General features: G+C 36.3%; 1 protein-coding gene across 3 annotated transcripts; it reads right to left on the bottom strand.

Moving 5' to 3' along the window:
• Positions 1-5,035: 5,035 nt before the first annotated feature.
• On the bottom strand, positions 5,036-17,117 carry LOC137715472 (trafficking protein particle complex II-specific subunit 130 homolog). 3 transcript variants are annotated; one of them, XR_015960540.1, is made up of 21 exons: positions 16,830-17,117; positions 15,824-16,053; positions 14,620-14,801; positions 13,724-13,907; positions 13,345-13,435; positions 12,215-12,375; positions 11,650-11,739; positions 11,345-11,506; positions 11,075-11,136; positions 10,835-10,925; positions 9,773-9,936; positions 9,399-9,612; positions 8,749-9,294; positions 8,439-8,651; positions 7,866-8,259; positions 7,689-7,779; positions 7,494-7,578; positions 6,632-6,821; positions 6,145-6,443; positions 5,632-5,722; positions 5,036-5,513 (listed from the first exon to the last, which is right to left on the bottom strand). XR_015960540.1 is itself a non-coding variant. In XM_068454813.2 (21 exons), exons 1-21 carry the CDS (start codon positions 16,891-16,893, stop codon positions 5,338-5,340), a joined length of 3,771 nt encoding a protein of 1,256 aa, XP_068310914.2. In that variant the 5' UTR covers positions 16,894-17,089; the 3' UTR covers positions 5,036-5,337. The 3 variants fall into 3 exon arrangements, 2 of the variants coding, with proteins under 2 accessions (XP_068310914.2, XP_088546864.1); XM_068454813.2 differs by having other exon boundaries at positions 9,408-9,612; positions 16,830-17,089; XM_088690738.1 differs by lacking the exon at positions 16,830-17,117.
• Positions 17,118-17,469: the final 352 nt, after the last annotated feature.

Here is a 17,469-nt window from a genome sequence, read left to right as displayed (position 1 = left end):
CAAGACTATGAATTCTACTTTGTTACTGGCGCTCACACCAAGTCTAAGAATTGGTTTGTCAATCAAGTTCGCACTCGTGGTTGGGGAACTGTATTCGCAGACCTACAAAGAGTCCTGGTGATATATCAAGCGGGATGAGCTTGATGACACACAAGTTTGAGCTTGATGATAAGTATTAACTAAGAGATGAAAATTATTGCTTTTTTATTTATTCGGTGGTGGCACAGTTTATTGGGGTGCACAACTTTAATTAGTATGAATTATGCAAAATTAGGTTTTATATTATATATTTTAATGAATTAAGATGGCCTGTGCCATCCTTTTTGAATCCAAATCCTGGCTGGATCCTCTTTGTGAGGATTCTAGAGATCTATGAATCCTGTCTGTTCATTGTATATTGTGCGGTCATAAATTATGTTAAATATTTTTATTTAAAATTAAACACAAGCAGTATCTGACAAAAAATGACCGCACAATGTACTATGAACGGACATGATTCACAAATCCCCATGATCCTCACCAACAGATCTGGCAAGGATCCGGATTCGAAAAGGATGGCGCAGACCATCTTAATTCATTAAAATATATAATATAAAACCTAATTTTGCATAATCATACTAATTAAAGTTGTGCACCAAAATAAACTCTGACACCACCGAATAATAAAAGGGCAACAGTTTTCATCTCTCAGTTAATATTTATCATCAAGCTCAAACTTGTGTAATCAAGCTCCTTCCGCTTGATATGTCACCGCGACTCTATGTAGTTCTGAGAATACAATTCTCTAACCACGAGTGCTAACTTGATTGACAAACTAGTTCATAGAATTGGCGTGAGCGCCAGTAACAAAGTAGAATTCATAGTCTTCAACAGCTACAAGCCCAGCGTATAATTCAATCCTTGCCTGAATCGCCGGTTTCACTATATTGTTTAAGTCGAGCAGTTTAGTGACTTCACTTCTTAGCACTTCACACAATAGCACATAATCTGCTTCTTCGTTTCTCTCATAAATCCCAAGATACTGTGTAGATTCTCCATCAAGCACAACTCGCGTTAACCGTTGCATGCATCTTCCCAACTTAAGACGATTGGTAAACCAATATTGGGTGAAGATATTATGTTAAATATCGTCTTAGTAGCACTAGCAGGTGTGGGGCCACTTTCTATAATGCAATTTTAACTCGAATTGTTCAAGTTTCAATACTTTAAGTAGAGTTAGTGAAATAATATTGCTCACGTTCTAATTTTCTTTGTCTCGTTTGTTCGTTCACAATTATGTTGGATAACGCCTTTGAAATTTTTAAGTAAACATGTCACATAACTCTCAGGGACGGGAGACGGACGCGTTGAAATTGTCTTGGCAAACAAATGATGAATCTAAGATTCTCGCTCGGGTCCTGATCTGACGGACACATGGAAGAGGTGAAAGACCATGCGTGCGTCTCTCCTTACTGGAATTGGAGGAATGAAGAAAAGTGAAAAAGAAGAAGAAACGAAGCATCTCTGGCTACTCCTGAAAATGTTGTGCGAACGATGAGTTATAGTCTTTCCCAATTAAAGCTAGCCATCCTGCCGCAACGGAAACTTGTTCAATTTTAACATGTCATCCTTTTGATATCCACATGTATCGCGACCGTGGCTGAACTGTACAAGTTCTTAACTTGATGATTTGAGACAGCGGAATTTATCCAACATCACACACACGGGGATCATTGAAGTATCAGCGAATCTGGCAAAACATTAAACATAAATTAGTATCATTGTCTTAAGATCTTTTAGCATAATGCTTCGCTGCTAAAACCATTCACAACAACAGTTCAAACTCCATATGCATTAAAGTCCCCGGGATATAAACTGTCATCGCTAAAAGCAGCTCAGAGCTCTTCGTAAGATACGCAGACTCCTTTCTCTTCTCTGCTATAGGCGATGCAAAGAAATCCCTCTTTATCCTTGTTTTCCTAATCAATGGCGGACATCAAGGCACCTGTAACATCGGAACAATTGAGAGTTCTTTTAACCACAACTAGTTTGGAATGTTTTTCCTCCCGGCCTCAAACAAAAACAGGTTCCCCGCTTCTGCTCACCAGTCGGAGGTACACTCTTTTTGAAATAGAAAAACATTGGCCTTTCTCTTCCAATGTGTCCGATACATATCCGAATATAGTCAACCAATTCTCTAACAGGCATATCGCCATGGACTAGGTATCTGCAGCCACAAAAAAAAAAAAAAAAAAGCACGCGTCACTTGATACACACAAATGAGCTAACCAACAAGAAGCGTGTGCGTTTCCCTATTCTATATGCAAATCTATCATATGGTAATATGCAGTATGAGAATTGTTTGGTAGGAAAGCCTTTGCTACTTGGTAAGGCAATTCATCCAAACCATGACATAATTTAGGACCAATCCTAGGACTTCACCTATTGTAATAAAATACGTTTGTTCCCCTGCAAACAGAACTGAAAATATGAGGGGTCTATGTGCATCTCCTTACTGGTGTAATCATGTGCAAAGAGAACTGAACATAGTAAGGTTTAGACTCCATATATATACTGCACTTAGACAGATTTGTGCGAGATGTGGTGGCCGAGGTAAGTTCATGGAATTATAAGTTGAAAAACCATTTATTATTACTAAACAGATAACATAATAGTTGTTACTGACGGAATTATAAGTTGATGGAATCATAAGTTGATGTAGTTATAAGTTAGCAACTTAGTGTTGCCTCTAATTAAGGACTCTTGTCTTTTAATGATGTATAATACTATTTATCGTCCGCAATTTTCCTGCAGAATTTAAGAATTATGTGAGTTTAATAATAATAATAATAATAATAATAATAGATTAGTACTAAAATAACAAAGTGTGCCAACAATCACCAAAAATATCATAACATAACAACTTCATCAAAAATACCATCCTTACAAAAATACAAAATTTACTACACAATATAGGATTCAAATAGTACAACCACATAAAACATGATTCAGGTTACAAAAATAAATCCCAAAAACAACATTAGCGATCCCCTTGATCATGCCCGATTTTTATCCCCATCAAGTTTCCGTTGCCTTTTTTCTTCTTAAAAAGAGGCTGTGAAGATGAGGGGCCCTGCTCCCTTTCCTTTTGCAATTGAGCATGCTCAATTGTCACACACACTTGGACATGCCCAATTGTCATACATAAGGAGGAGCTCAGAACCGGATGCAAGATACAAACCAGATGAGGCCCTGCAGGACTGCAACTTATATTCGATTCACCAACATCCGGCAGACCAAGTTGAGGTGGGGGCAAACGTATCCTGCCACTAGAGGCACACACAATATTGAGATTTCTATCCTTGTACCTACCATCGCAAGATTTTTGGTTCAACTGATGTTGCAAATAACAAAGAGGCAATAGCTATGAGACTGAAGATATTTTTCCTCGACAAAAACAAATACGTAGAGTTTAAGTAGTTCACTAAACCTTGTTTTGCAGAAGAGATTCATGCCATCTTTTCCTCCCAGCTATCATCCAATTCTCAGTATTTGCATCCTGGTGCACACTCACTAAAAATTATTAATGTGCTCAAGTTGTAGTCACCGAATTCATAGTACACCTTAACAAATGACAGTGGAAACATATGCGCTAATTCGTCGATTGGACATGCAAGAGAGCACTCGAAGAGAATATTGGTGTGGGAATGATGTGTACTCTTACTGTCGGCATTGAACCTGCCTCGGGAAGTAGCGCGCAGTGGATTGAGCCGAGTTGTGTTGGATAGGAGTGGTGCACAATATCTTCGAGTCCATGAAAGACTTGTAAGTGTAACTTGGACAGAGTGTGTTACTATCTGAATTCCGGAAGAGCGAAATCAGTGGATTCCTGAAGCGCTTGTTTCACCATATTTTCCAAGGCTAGCAGACCATTGATTTCACTTCTCCGTATCCAACACACTAGCACGTAACTTGCTTATACATTTCTTTCTTACACCCGGAGATTGTTAGAAGTTAATAAGCACGGGAAAAAATTTTTAGATCTCGACGAGCGAGAAAATGAGTCTTTAAGATGGCTCTTCTTTTGAAATCACGCCCACGATTACTATCGTGCCTTGTGGGTTTACAACTTTTTCTCGGTCTCTTTACTTTTTTTCACAAAAATGTCAAATTTCTCGGGAAAACATTGCTACATTTGAAGATTCCATCATTTCCAACATAGGTACGAATTTGCTCGACCTTTTAGCTTATAGGTTTTATTTTTTGAACTCCTTTGGCGATCTAGGTTGTCAAAAGGTCAGGCAAAGTCGTACTTATCTCGGAAATGATGGAATCTTCGAATGCGGCAATGTTTTCCCAAGAAAGTTTGACATTTTTGTGAAAAAAAGTAAAGAGCCGGAGAAAAAGTTGTAAACCCACCATGATAATAAACTTGGGGCGATTTTGTAAGGAGACACCATCTCAAAGACTCATTTTGTCGCTCCTCGAGATCGAACAATTTTTTCTCTAGCTTATCGACTTCTAACAATCTTCTTGAAGAAGACATTGTAAGAACTTAGTATTTACAAACTAGGAACAATGATTATGAGATATTTTGATTTTGGTGTGTGACTTGGAATGCATGTTGGGTTTATATGGAGAAAAAAAAGAAGGATGAGGTTGTAGATATTGCCAAGTGGCACGACGTGATTAATTAAAAATCTTATCGAAATATATTCACTTGAATTCTAAATAGAGTGACACGTAGTGCGACAAAATTGATTAAAAATCTTATTGAAATCTACCCAAAATGATTTTTATCACATAGTGACACGTGTGCTTGACATGATTGGTTAAAAATATTATCAAAAATACATCCACAAAGTTCTTACATAATTATGACACGTGACACTACGGAGTTGGTTAAAAGTCTACTCGAAATCTATTCACAAAAATTGTACTTTCGGATAATAACATATGGCGTGACGAAATTGATTAAAATTTCTATCCAAAATTAACATAAAATTGTCTTTATTATTTTATATATAAAAAATTATGTTAATAGTTAATACCAATAGCACGGGTAATTCAGCTTATAAGTATAGATATACCAGTTCGATGGATCTCTAGGCCGAATTGTACACATTGGACACGATGAACACTTGAAAAACCTACCTATTGCAAACTAATCTCAACTAAGCTGATTTTTCAACCATCAGATAAAAAAGAAAAGGAAAAACGCAATACAGATTTACAAATTCCATGGAAATGGAAAGGGGAAACCTAAAATTTTCTCTGTAAGCATGTCCAACCATTAGAGCGGAAATTATAATGATCTAGAGGACTTGAATCCAGGAGAGGAAATTGGGTTGACAACAATCATGCCGGAATACAAAAGGAGGAGCTCAGAACCGGCGGCAAGATACAAACCAGATGAGGCCCAGCAGGACTGCAACTTATATTCGATTCACCAACATCTGGCAGACCAAGTTGAGGGGGGCGAACATATCCCGCCACTAGAGGCACACATAATATTGAGATTTCTATCCTTGAACCTGCCATTGCAAGAATTATTTGTTCGAATGAAAATTGCAAATAACAAAGAGGCAATGGCTATGAGCCAGAAGATATTTTCGTAGATAAAGACAAATACGTGGAGTTAGTTCACAAAACCTTGCTTTGCAGAGAGAGAAACATGCCCTCTTTTCCTCCCAGCAATCATCCAATTCTCAGTATTTGCACCGACTTCAAATAACACCTCATCCTGGTGCACAATCACTAAAAATTATTAATATGCTCAAGTTGTAGTCCCCGAATTCATATAACGCCTTAACAAATGACAGTTGAAACACAACCCTAATTCCACATCTACCAAAGTTAGTGGGATAAACTAAAAATTACACTTGAAGATTAACAGACAGATGTCAGTTCATGCAGTGACGAGCAATTCTGATGGTGATTCATATGTCTCTACACAAATTTTATTATTTCCTTTCAAGTGAAACTCAATGACATACACCTTACCACCTCAGGTTTTTAGGTGAAACAACCAAGTACGCTGCAATTACATGAAATTCTTGTACACTTAAAAACAGTTGAACACCGAGTAAAAGTCATAAATTATCAGCATTCTATGATTTGCCAACCGCAATCTAACTTGTCCAAGAGGCTCAGGCAGTGACTTACATTGTTAGGAGAAACTTCATTTCCCTCAAAATCCTTCAATCTTTCAACCCTCCATTTCATGGTAACTGGCTGGCCAACCCTAAGGCCACCAGAAGAGAGAGTAAGAAAACCAACAGCCAGGACTGGATCAAGCACAGGCCTTTGTAAAGCAAGAGTGCTTCTGAAAATTAAGTCCTGTCTAGCACCCTCAGACCCAGAAGATTCTGCAGACACAGGTGGGTGTGCTCCACTGGTTCTATCACCAGAAATTCCATATCTAATATTTAGTATACTATCCGACTGAAGAGCCTTAGCTTCATCTGCGGGAAAAACGAAATTCGCATCATCAGTTCTGTCAAATGTACGAAAATCTTAAGTATGAAAAGATTCACAACCAAATCCACATTTGCAGCAACGAAGACATGACAGTGACTTATTAGCGCTTGTTTTAACTTAAAGATAGGAGCTTAGAAACATGCAAATATGTATAACAGAAAAGGAACAATACCTTCAACATTAGGCTTCGCTAAGCATATACTGAATAGCATTGCTGCTTTAGAATTTGGAGAAACTACTAGTGGAAAGTAGGCTGAAGTTGGTCTCCCATCACCTTGTCCGGTATTAACAAACCCATCTTGAAGATCAAGCCAAGCATCAAAGATGGTCACTGTGGCCTTCACTTCAGAGTGTAGAATGACCTGGAAGTAATCAAGTCAAAGAGGAACTAAATACTCATGAAGGAATTGATATTTATAACAAGCACACCAGAATATGAACGGCCAACCCCCAAGGACTCTGCAGATATTTCATACAAATAAACTCTCATGTTTCATGGATTTTTAAGCATTTATTTTGGTAATTGCAGTCCAACTTCGTACCTTTCCGGCATAAACTGAGATTTAATGCCATAACTCTTATTTGTATTTTACTTTTTATTGGTGCAGTCATATACAGGAAAGTCCCACAAAGGAAATCATCCAGGTTCGGAGCGGGAAGCATGCATTCTACTGGAGCTACCCACTTCGATCAATTAGCCAATATTTTGACCAGATATGAAATCACTTTAACCACAACCTAACTTGCACGAGATTCAACAACCAAAACTACTGGAATAGAAGAATAGTTTTTTAATAACTGTATTAAAAAACAAAATTATAACAACTCAAAAATATCTTTGTCTAACATGGTAGAAGGCAATGTGAAATCATATCCAGCCAATGCACAAAAACATCATTCATGCTAAGATAGTGGTTACAATAACTGTTTGTGGAAACAGACACAATTTCCATGTTTCAACACATAGGATGTCACACATGCCACGTCGTATTATCTAATCACCTAGCCAGGGATGCACAAGTAAACTTACATACCTGCAGAAGCAAAGTATCATCATTGCATTTATCTGTTACTCGCGTGCTCACATGGAAAGGATCGGTAAAATGCACAGCTAAGGTCCTGCACAAATTAATAATCAATAAAAGACATCTACAAATTTGAAAGCTAAGAACAAAAAGTAGACCAAAATCAAAGAAATATCAGCAAGGATGATGTAAAACGAGAAATACCTCTCAAATATCTGATTGTGAGATACACCAAATTCAAGTTTGAGTGCTATCATCCTCATTCCATCCACAATGCTCTGTCTCTGGGGAACCACTGCAATAAGACATGATGCATTACGTACAGGTAAGCAGTTGGACTCAATAAAGAGTATTTACACGTATAACACATATATCCACAACCTGAAGATGATCCTACTGTAAGCTTTTCACTGATAGCACGAACTGGAATCCATAAAATAGACGTTGAATTGCTTGCCCAATGTGGAAACTCTACTCTATCATCACACAGAGTCAACTTCTCAAAACTTTTATCGACAGCCAAAGAACCATCCTTTAGAGTATCATTGCAGTCGGTCACACCAACTGAACTCTTTGATGCATCAGCATAGCTCTCCATCTCAATGAAATGTGAATCTTCAATTTTAAGACCAGGTCCAGTATCAACATACAAGACAGCACCTTTGAGAGAGTAGTTAATGGGTCTTACAATAATGCCTACCCACTGAGGTTCATTTATCAGCAAACCAGAGGAAACAGCTGCAACAAGATCAACCAGAGGTCTTGGTTTGAATACCTGAAAAACAAAAGGTCATTTAGAAGGTACAATACCATAAGTAAATCTTAGAAATCAACTGAAAAAATTCGTCTCGAATTTATGTACCACTTTTATTTACAATAAAATTAAAATACAGGGATAAACTAATAATTTGGCATATGATGGGTAACAACAAGCTATAAGTTCAGAAGTTGCACCTTCAAGATAGGTCTAGGAGGCTTTTCATAACTCATGAAATCCACACTGTCTTCAGGGCCACCCTTGGAAAAGCTATGAGATCTGAATCTTAATTGCCCAATTTGCCCAGTGAGAACCCCCAAAACATATGAACCTGGTTTCTGTGGGGGTAAATCCAGGGTAATGGTATTCCGACCAGGCTTTAATACAATTGCAGTAGAGCTCATTAATGCCTGAAATATCAGATGAAATAATCATATATAATGTTCACACAACATTTAGACCTGAAACGGTGAGATGAAAATGCATTGTAAGTCCAAGAAAGCTTACCTTAGCAACCTCATCAGTATTAAATATTGCATTCAAAGTGAGACTTAGTGAATCAAGAGTTATATCATCAGGAAAGCCACTCCAAAATGTTACTGATAGAGTACCAGAATCTCCATCACATAATTCTAATGGAGGCCCAGGATTGCCAGAAAATGTAATTAAAGATGACACATCTAGCGGCACCGGTTGCTCCATTTCGCCATGTGCAAGACGGACCACCTCTGACTGAAAATCTTGGCGTTCCTTTGTCAAAAACAAGCCTTTATCCAATGAAAGCAATCTCACACAAGATGATAGATAGCCAGCTTGATCATTGAGTATTTTCTGACACTCTGCTAAATTGGGGAGGACTTCTGCCAATAAAACCTGCCATCCTTCACCAGAGTAAAGTGCACAAACCTTTTCATATGACTTTGCTGCCAGATCAAAGTTTCCGTGCTTAAAAAAGACAGATGCTATTTCTCCATCAAGAACAACTCCATGTCTTTTCCACCAGGATCGATGATAATTGTCAGCAGCGCCTTTAGTTAGTTCAAGATATTTTTGCTGTCAAAACAAGGCAAAAATATCAACAAAAAATTATGTAGCATGTATAGAGGAACTACTAATTTGAACAATCCTGCATGGATAGTAAACTAAAAGTGAGCAACTGTTCATACCTCTGTAGATGACAAAGACTTCAACAGATTAGGATTAGAAACTGTATTGTGCAGAGCATATTCAGCAGCAACATAAATTTCAGCAAGCCTCATAGGTCGATCAATTGAGCTCTCAGAAATTCCTGGTGAAGAGTTAGTACGTGACATAACACTTGTTTGCACTTTTTGTAATGATGGCATCTTAAATGACGCATCTGAACCTGAACTGTCATCATACATTGCGACTCCGTTACCACTCAAACATGCCATTTTTAATACATAAAAACAATAAATGAAATGAGAATATTTAGTAAGAGTATTAATAAACAAAGAACGATTAGAAACAGATGGCACTACATTTGCTAAAATTCTTGAATTTGCATTACCCGTCACTAAAATTTTGGCGGCCATCAAACATTTCAACCATATTCCCAGCAGACAGGGAAGCTCTCCTCCGATTAGCCTCGCGTAATAGTAGAGAAGGTTCAAGAGGCAATGGTTTTCTCTGAATACCAAAGTGCTTTACTGATGGAGTTGACTGTAGAATCATCTGCAAAAGATAAACGAATACCTTTTTTCATCAAAAAGAGAAGAAACAGAAATGAATAACTTAGGTGGCGGAAAATGCTTTTGCATGAAAGTCAAAAAGCCAACTGAACAGTAATAAGAATACTATGGCAACTTTAGAAGATAATCATCATTAATCAATAATTAAAGGTCTAATTTCCTATACACCACCTTCGTTTACCCCATGTAATAAGGATGGGACGACACTAATACCCCCTTGTATTGGTTTGATAAGGGTGCTAGGCTCACAAACATATACTAAACCCTAAACCATTTCAAAATTGAGAAATTTGAGGGATTAAAAGATCTATTATGAAATTTTCATAAAATGGGTCAAATCTTCTGCTTTTGAAGGTGTAAAAGGATAATCATCACTTGAAAGTTAACTCTGATGTTTTTTGGTATAAAAGCACATCAACCTACTGGAAAAATATAAGGGAGTAAGAATGTCAGAAATCTGTAACAAGGAGTGGTTGCAGAAAGCCTTTTAACATGACCAAAACTTCCAACCACAAGACACGTCAAATAGGAAGAGAAAATGAATGAACAATAAACAATAAACCTTCCAAGATAAAAGTTTATGCTGATTTATACTAATGTAGGCTAGACAGACATAAATTGATGTAGTCTCAATTAAATAAGTTTACACCTACATATGTTATCCGGAATTGAATTAAAATATTAGCTTAACATTAACTGAAGAAGTTGGGGTTCCACCATAAAACCAATTGGCAATATGGGGAGTAGCCCAACTACTTATAAGCACATGCAAGGTCCCTCCTCTCATCAATGTGGGATTTATTCTCAACATTAGCTAGTCCTATTCAAAAATAAAAACTTCAGCTAGTCTGATGCCAACATTTACCGTATTAAGAACTTACCTTTTCTTTTGCCAGCACCTCAGATGAAGCATCTGCTGGAACTGAGGGCCAAACTGCAGGCTTGGGCCAGGGAAGCATGCTGAGTGAAGCACTGTTAATTGAGTTAAAAGTAAAGGACAACTAGTTCAGAAAAACATCTGCAACTTTTAGGTACGTTAAAGCTAATTGCAATGATTACATGTTCAAGCCTGTATCTAGAACGCTATAAGTTGTTTTCATCTTCAAAGATTCAATTGGTACCTATTTCCAGGACTCCTTTCTATATTCGTCCCATATCCGATTAAATATGCAAGCCTCATGAACTGCATAAACATACATTACAGCCTTTTATTAGTAAAGTGCAAGCATATTAAAAACGAATTTTCTAGTCAATGTTGTTTGCCGGTTGAGCAACAGATAACATTCACTTGTATCAATGCACTCCAATAAAGGTATATGAATGGATTAAAGAACAACACAAAATGATATTTTAAGTTCCTCTATTGCATATGAAACACAAAGTACTTTTACCTTAACCCTGCATAGTGAATAAAGGTCACCTTGAAGGCGGTAGAATTCCTTTTCTATATCAGGTGCTGCAAGTCCTTCCTTATAATGTGAATCAGTTTCATTGACTAAGGACATGCACGCCGTTATCACCCAAACTTCACGCATACAAAATGGTAGAATACTCTGAGAACAACTCCAAAAAGGAGAAAACAGGAAAGGTGAGGATAAAAAAAAAAAAATGAAAATAGAAGTCAGATATGATCATTCAGAATCATACAAACTTCAAGATATGAAAAACACCTTTAAACAAAATGAATACCAGATACCTCATGTACAGCCAGAGACTTTGAGAAGCTTATAATGAATGAGTATCCCCTTGATGCTACTTCAAACGGGCGATTCAGCTTGAATAAAAGCTACAGTTAACCATCTATTAGATATGCAGTTCAAATTTTGTTTCAGTAAATTAGGACATCAATTTCTGCATAAACTAGATTCTGAAGGCACCACCTTTCTCTCAAAGTTGTTTTTTCTGAATGGTCGTATTATTTTTCTATATTAAGTAAATGGTCACGGAACCTTCTTTTATGTCCACGGTAAACTTGTATTCATCACTTAAACCACCGTGCAGTCAATGTAATTGTATTAAGTTCTCATTCTTCATTTTTATCAATATAATAGGCACAAGTTTGAGTATGGAGTAATTTACATCTTACGAAACTATGAAAGGTAAAGCCACAGCATTCCATGAAGTACAACATTAGGCTGTTGATGTTGAAAAAAAAAAAACTACAGATGGAAATCATTTTAGTGACATAACAGGATAATTTTAATTCATTTTTTTAACTGATTTAAGGTCATAGGCTTGAATTGAACAACTGTCTCACATACCTTTGATTGGCAGGCAAACAGATACTGTCTAAATTCAAATTCTCTAAATGAGTCATCTTGAACAATTTGTGTCAATGATTTGTTTCCAGAATTGAGCAATGCTGCCTGATCATCACCATGGTCAACTCCTCCGAAGTCCTTCCGTATTCCATTCATTTCAACTGCATCATATGAAAATGATTCATTATTGGTCTTGTATCTAGGGCAAAAAAGAAAGAGAAAAAGTCCATTATTGATCGAAATCTTATAATTTAAAAGCACTAAGCTTATAATGGAATGAAGATTTTCCAATTTTTAGTTTCATTAAGTGGCGGGAGAACTTAAAAGCTCACATTCATGATCTCCCACTCACTGCTCAGCAGACAATCATCCTCACCAATCGTTGGACCAAAATCAAAATGCTGACACTTATTCAAGAAGAAAAAGTCTTTATTGAGATTTGTATATTAGGCGATGGAATTTTAAAAAATGAATTATGAGCATGGCTCCCATAGAATATGGATCAAAATAGAGTGCATGTTTGTGTGTGCGTTAATGATGTAGATTCTTGTTTCCTTTGAGGAGACATGAACAACTACAGGATTGCAATAAGCAATTCAATGAATCATTTCTACCCGATTTGACCGCACAAGAATTAAGACATGAAGAGAAGATTAAAAAAAATAAATAATAAATAAATAAATAAAAACTGGTTTAGTGTGAAGAAGATAGATTCGTTAAGGAATTCTTCTTTTACAGGAAACAAATATTTTACGAACATCTGGCAGTCATAGAATGAAAATAATGAATTGTCTCATTATCACAAGTAAAATGACTAGTACAGCAGTCAACGGTTACTCATATCTACGATACAAGGCCCCCAATTCATGAAGATCGCTATACCTTCACAAAGTAAGTTTCAAAATAAAGTGAGCGTGTCATAAAGTAACACTAACTATTCTTGCTGATCAAGTATTAAGGACTTATAAAAATGTAGACAAATAAAAGTTGAAAAGATCCCCCATGCATGTACTTGAAGGTGGCATTTGCAGTTCCATGTGAAAATAGGATTCTCATTAGCAAACATATGTAGAAGCCATAACATGTATGTCAACACCAAAAGTGATAAATAAGATATATGTGTAACGCACCTGTTTCCAAATAACAAATTTCTAGCTCATCATATTCACGTAAAGAATCTTCATGAAGATGAGCCATCTCAAACATAAAAGCCAAGCTTTCCTAAAAAGAGAATCAATTATGGTAAGACGCCAGAAGATGATCAGTAACATAAATTATATGGATCTAAAAACACAAAGGTTTGTGGTTCTTGCGCCTCCTAATTGCCTAAAGTAGGATTTGAAATGTACTTTTATAAGACCAAAAAGTATTCACTATTCAGTAAGCTTTTGAATACAATTGATGTATGCAAGAAATCTACATTTGAATCAACAATCTTTTAAATCCTTTTTGCCCAAAGCAGCCTTAATCAAATTCTTCAAATCCAAAAATTGAGAAAAATGGAACTACCTTCAGAATAAAAAAATTGCAGAAGTTCCAAACTGGCATGAAGCGTTGTTCACTGAGCTTGCGTATCTCGTCCTCATAAAATTGTACACGCCTATCTAATGTATTTCTGATGCACTCCACTATCTTGGATTCCAAATCTTCCCAAAAGTTTGCTTCAGGTGAATATAGATCGAACTTGCAGCACCTGAGCAAAGCACATGTTGATCAAGTAACATGATATTAGGTGAACTAAACTTTAAACAAATACATCAAAATATCATTCAACTTTATATTATAACCTGACACTTATATTTGATGGTCAACTCATGTTTTATGGTAGACATGATACCAGATGCAACTTACTGAAAAGAAATGAAAGAAGATATTATACGTATAGGTATTTTTAAAACTCAACCCGACCCAATTATAAATATGCTGGTGATGTGATCAGTCTACAATACTGAAAGAAAACAAGATGCTTGCCAAGTCCATCTTTAACAACCATGAAGGAAACAGATGAAATCGACAAAAAAAACAGTCTTTACCCTTCTCCACATTTTGGCTAAAAGGTGTAAGTATATGTTATCAATTTAATACCAACATTGTTAAATTTGTATTGTTTAATCTGTTATAGATGAAAAATTCTCAATATCGCATGTTGACTTAAATAACAACAAAGCAGATGATGTAAAGGATAAGTGTTGTCCAAAAATACCGACTAATCTTCTTATTAGAATTTTGAATGCATTTTGGAAATGCGCTCTCTGGAACACCTTAATAGAGGGGAAGAAACTAGGAAAAGCTCAATGCTCACCAATATTTTGAGTATAAAATAATCACAACACTCACCTCTCAATACTACTCAGTCCATCAATTAAAAAAGCAATCATATTTGATTACAACAGCAATAAACTCACCTTTCTCTCTTCTTGGAACTGAAATCAACTTCAAGTTTGGCATAAACTTTACTTGCCAATTTGGTGGCTTGATCATTATTTGGGTGAGCCTTGGATATAAAAACAATAAACCATTCCCGTTCATCATTCTGGACAATTAACTTGAGGCGCGGTTTAAGGATGGTCTTGAACTCATCAAGATCCTAATGAATAAAGACAAAAAACTGTTAGTTAACTATAAGATTAGCAGCATACAATCAAACAGATCATGGTTTGGTCTTATGATAACGATAATACTACCAGCGCATGGAAATATTGATAGAAAAATGTTGTACCAAACACTTAAATGAAACAAGTTTCATTCCTACATTTTCTATCAAAACCTGACAAATGCTCAAAGACACAGAGCTAGCTACTTTCTCAATCTGCATAAGTTAGTAAGCAAAGTACCTTTACAACTATCTAGTACAAAAGATGTATACAAATCTGACTTCAAACATTTAATAGCATAATAGTTGTTGTCTTTAGAACACAATAGTCATGCATATATTTTATCAAAAATGGATGGCTAAATGGTTCCCCATTTGACAGATATTTTTGCACAGATGATTTTAAAGTAGATCTAAAATAATGGAAGCTTTTGGATCACTGAACCATGTTTCTCATTGAGCTCCACATGTGTTCTTTGTACACACAAAAACATATATCCATCCATATAGAAATACACACACTAGGACAACTCCTCAGCTTTAAAATAATGCAGCAACATAGCAAGTAAAAAAATGAGTAAACCAGCCATTTTATTCAACATGACAAAGCATGTGGAAAAGAACTACAATTGAATTTATAAAAGAAATTACTGAAATTGTTTTTAACGTAACAGAAGTACAGTTGGCATATACATATATATATATATATATATAAACTTTTTTAGAAAGAGACATTTTTTATTTTCTTTTTTTATTGATAACTTGAGGTATCAAGATCTTCAATCAAAGGCACGTGTAGACCCTACAACCAGAATGGCTGGGACTAACAATTGGAGGTTTCCCCATAGGAGTGTATGCATCTGAGGGAATTGAACCAGAGACCTTTGTTTACTAAGCTTCTTATCTTGGCCCTTATTGAGAGTGGACTAACCCATGGTGTTTATAGATACAGATATTATACATTGGTTACGAAATAATACATCAAGATAAGTGAGGTGAAGGAGATTGTATCTTACCTCACAGGTGACAAGGACCGCAGTTGCATATGGCTCCCGGAACCAAAATAATGATTGCTCTTGTGGGAACCGGCTACGAAGCCTCGAGTCTGTGGTTAGTATGAATTCAGCAGGAAGATTCTCTACAAATACAGGATTACGGGTCTTGTTATTTAAGCAAGCTCTTTTAAATGGCAAGTGCTCCTCAAACCCATTCTTGACAGTAGGCCACAAGTCGCTCACATCTTCAACTGCAAATGAGCTCATGGTTAAACTGTTAGATGGGAACACGAAGCAAGGCCAGTGACATAAACCATTACTGCAAAAAACACATATTAGCTATCCGTTTCACTCGCTGTAAACTCAATACAGACTAAGAACATGACAGGAATATTCGCAGAAATTGTCAAGGGATCGGTAGAGTAGCAATTAGGCTGTTAATGGGTTCCCACATTAAGCATAATCGTATACTTTTGTAAGATAAGCATAACCATACATGGCTGAGAACACAACAATGATCACAAATAACTAAATATAACTTGTCATTAAATGAATGGCGAATGCCGCACAAGCTGTTCGATAAAATACAAAAAGCTAATAAATGATTTCTAGTACTGGAACACCGAAACAACAAACTTTGCGCATTGTGCAAAAAAATCGTTCCCATTTATGGAAATTCAATTGAAGAACTACTAGTTCCCGAAAACACTCCGAAACTGACCAACTAAAGGCATCATTTTACAAACAGTAGGACGAAAACTTTGCATTTTCCGCATCACTTTAATTGCTAATTAGCTATCCCCGTACTTAAACAAATACGCATTTTTTTTCTTCTACTAGCAAATAGCCCAAATTAACACCTTTAATTACTTACACAGCCCCCAAATCTCAATCAAGAAGATCAGTAACTTCAAATGAGCAATTGATGAACAAAAAGCAGAACAAGAATGGTTAAGCTCGAATTTGAAATTACAGAAGAAAAATGGAACCCAGAAATTGATTAGTATTGTCGAATTTGGAGATTTACCTGCAATCACGAGATGATCGAGGGAATTCTTGATCGTCTGGAACTGAGCAAGGTAGTTCGCCATGTTCGACCTCGATCTAGACCAGATGTGTGAAATTCTTCATGATCCAGATATATATATATATAGAGAGAGCGAGAACGAGACCTATACGTACATATACATATACATATACATGTAGAGAGGGAGCGCTCTGAGTGAGGTGATGGTTGGCAGTGTGGGTTTGCTCTCTCACTTTGTAATGGATTGGATCGAAAATTCTGCAGTGCAACTGTGCAACCCGCTTCTGCACCGGTAGTTCCGTTTATTTTCAACGGTTAGATTTGGATGCTTTGATCTAATGGCTTATAATAAACTTGAAAAGAAACTTTCTTTGTTTTTGTTGTAAGTACTGTGTTTATTTAAGAATGTGACCGTGTAATTTAAATAGAATTTCAGATCAATTTGGAGATCAAGTTTTTATAGGCTTTGTATTATTTGTAAGGGGATAAAATAATTAGTATAAATAAAGATATTAGGCATGAAAAATAACAATTACAATTTATCAAGTCCTCTGTTATTTCTCCTCTCTTCTCTTTGTCACACCCTCTATACTTTTTCTCAAATAGTTAATTTCACAACACGTCATCAGTATGAATAACT

The sequence above is a fragment of the Pyrus communis genome, chromosome 3, assembly GCF_041283825.1.
Source record: "Pyrus communis isolate YQ-2024b chromosome 3, ASM4128382v1, whole genome shotgun sequence".
In the NCBI taxonomy this organism is placed as follows: domain Eukaryota; kingdom Viridiplantae; phylum Streptophyta; class Magnoliopsida; order Rosales; family Rosaceae; genus Pyrus; species Pyrus communis.
Note: the sequence above shows the minus strand (reverse complement) of the source record. Positions and strands in the feature narration are given on the sequence as shown.

What these genes read in the sequence shown, in the direction of transcription:
- LOC137715472 (XM_068454813.2), bottom strand. Translation starts at nt 16,893, where the DNA reads ATGGCGAACTACCTTGCTCAGTTCCAGACGATCAAGAATTCCCTCGAT. An exon ending in CGGTCCTTGTCACCTGTGAG is followed by an intron (nt 14,802 to 15,823) that starts GTAAGATACAAT and finishes TTTATTCATTAG; the next exon opens with GATCTTGATGAGTTCAAGAC. An exon ending in AGCGAAGCCTAATGTTGAAG is followed by an intron (nt 6,444 to 6,631) that starts GTATTGTTCCTT and finishes TTTTTCCCGCAG; the next exon opens with ATGAAGCTAAGGCTCTTCAG.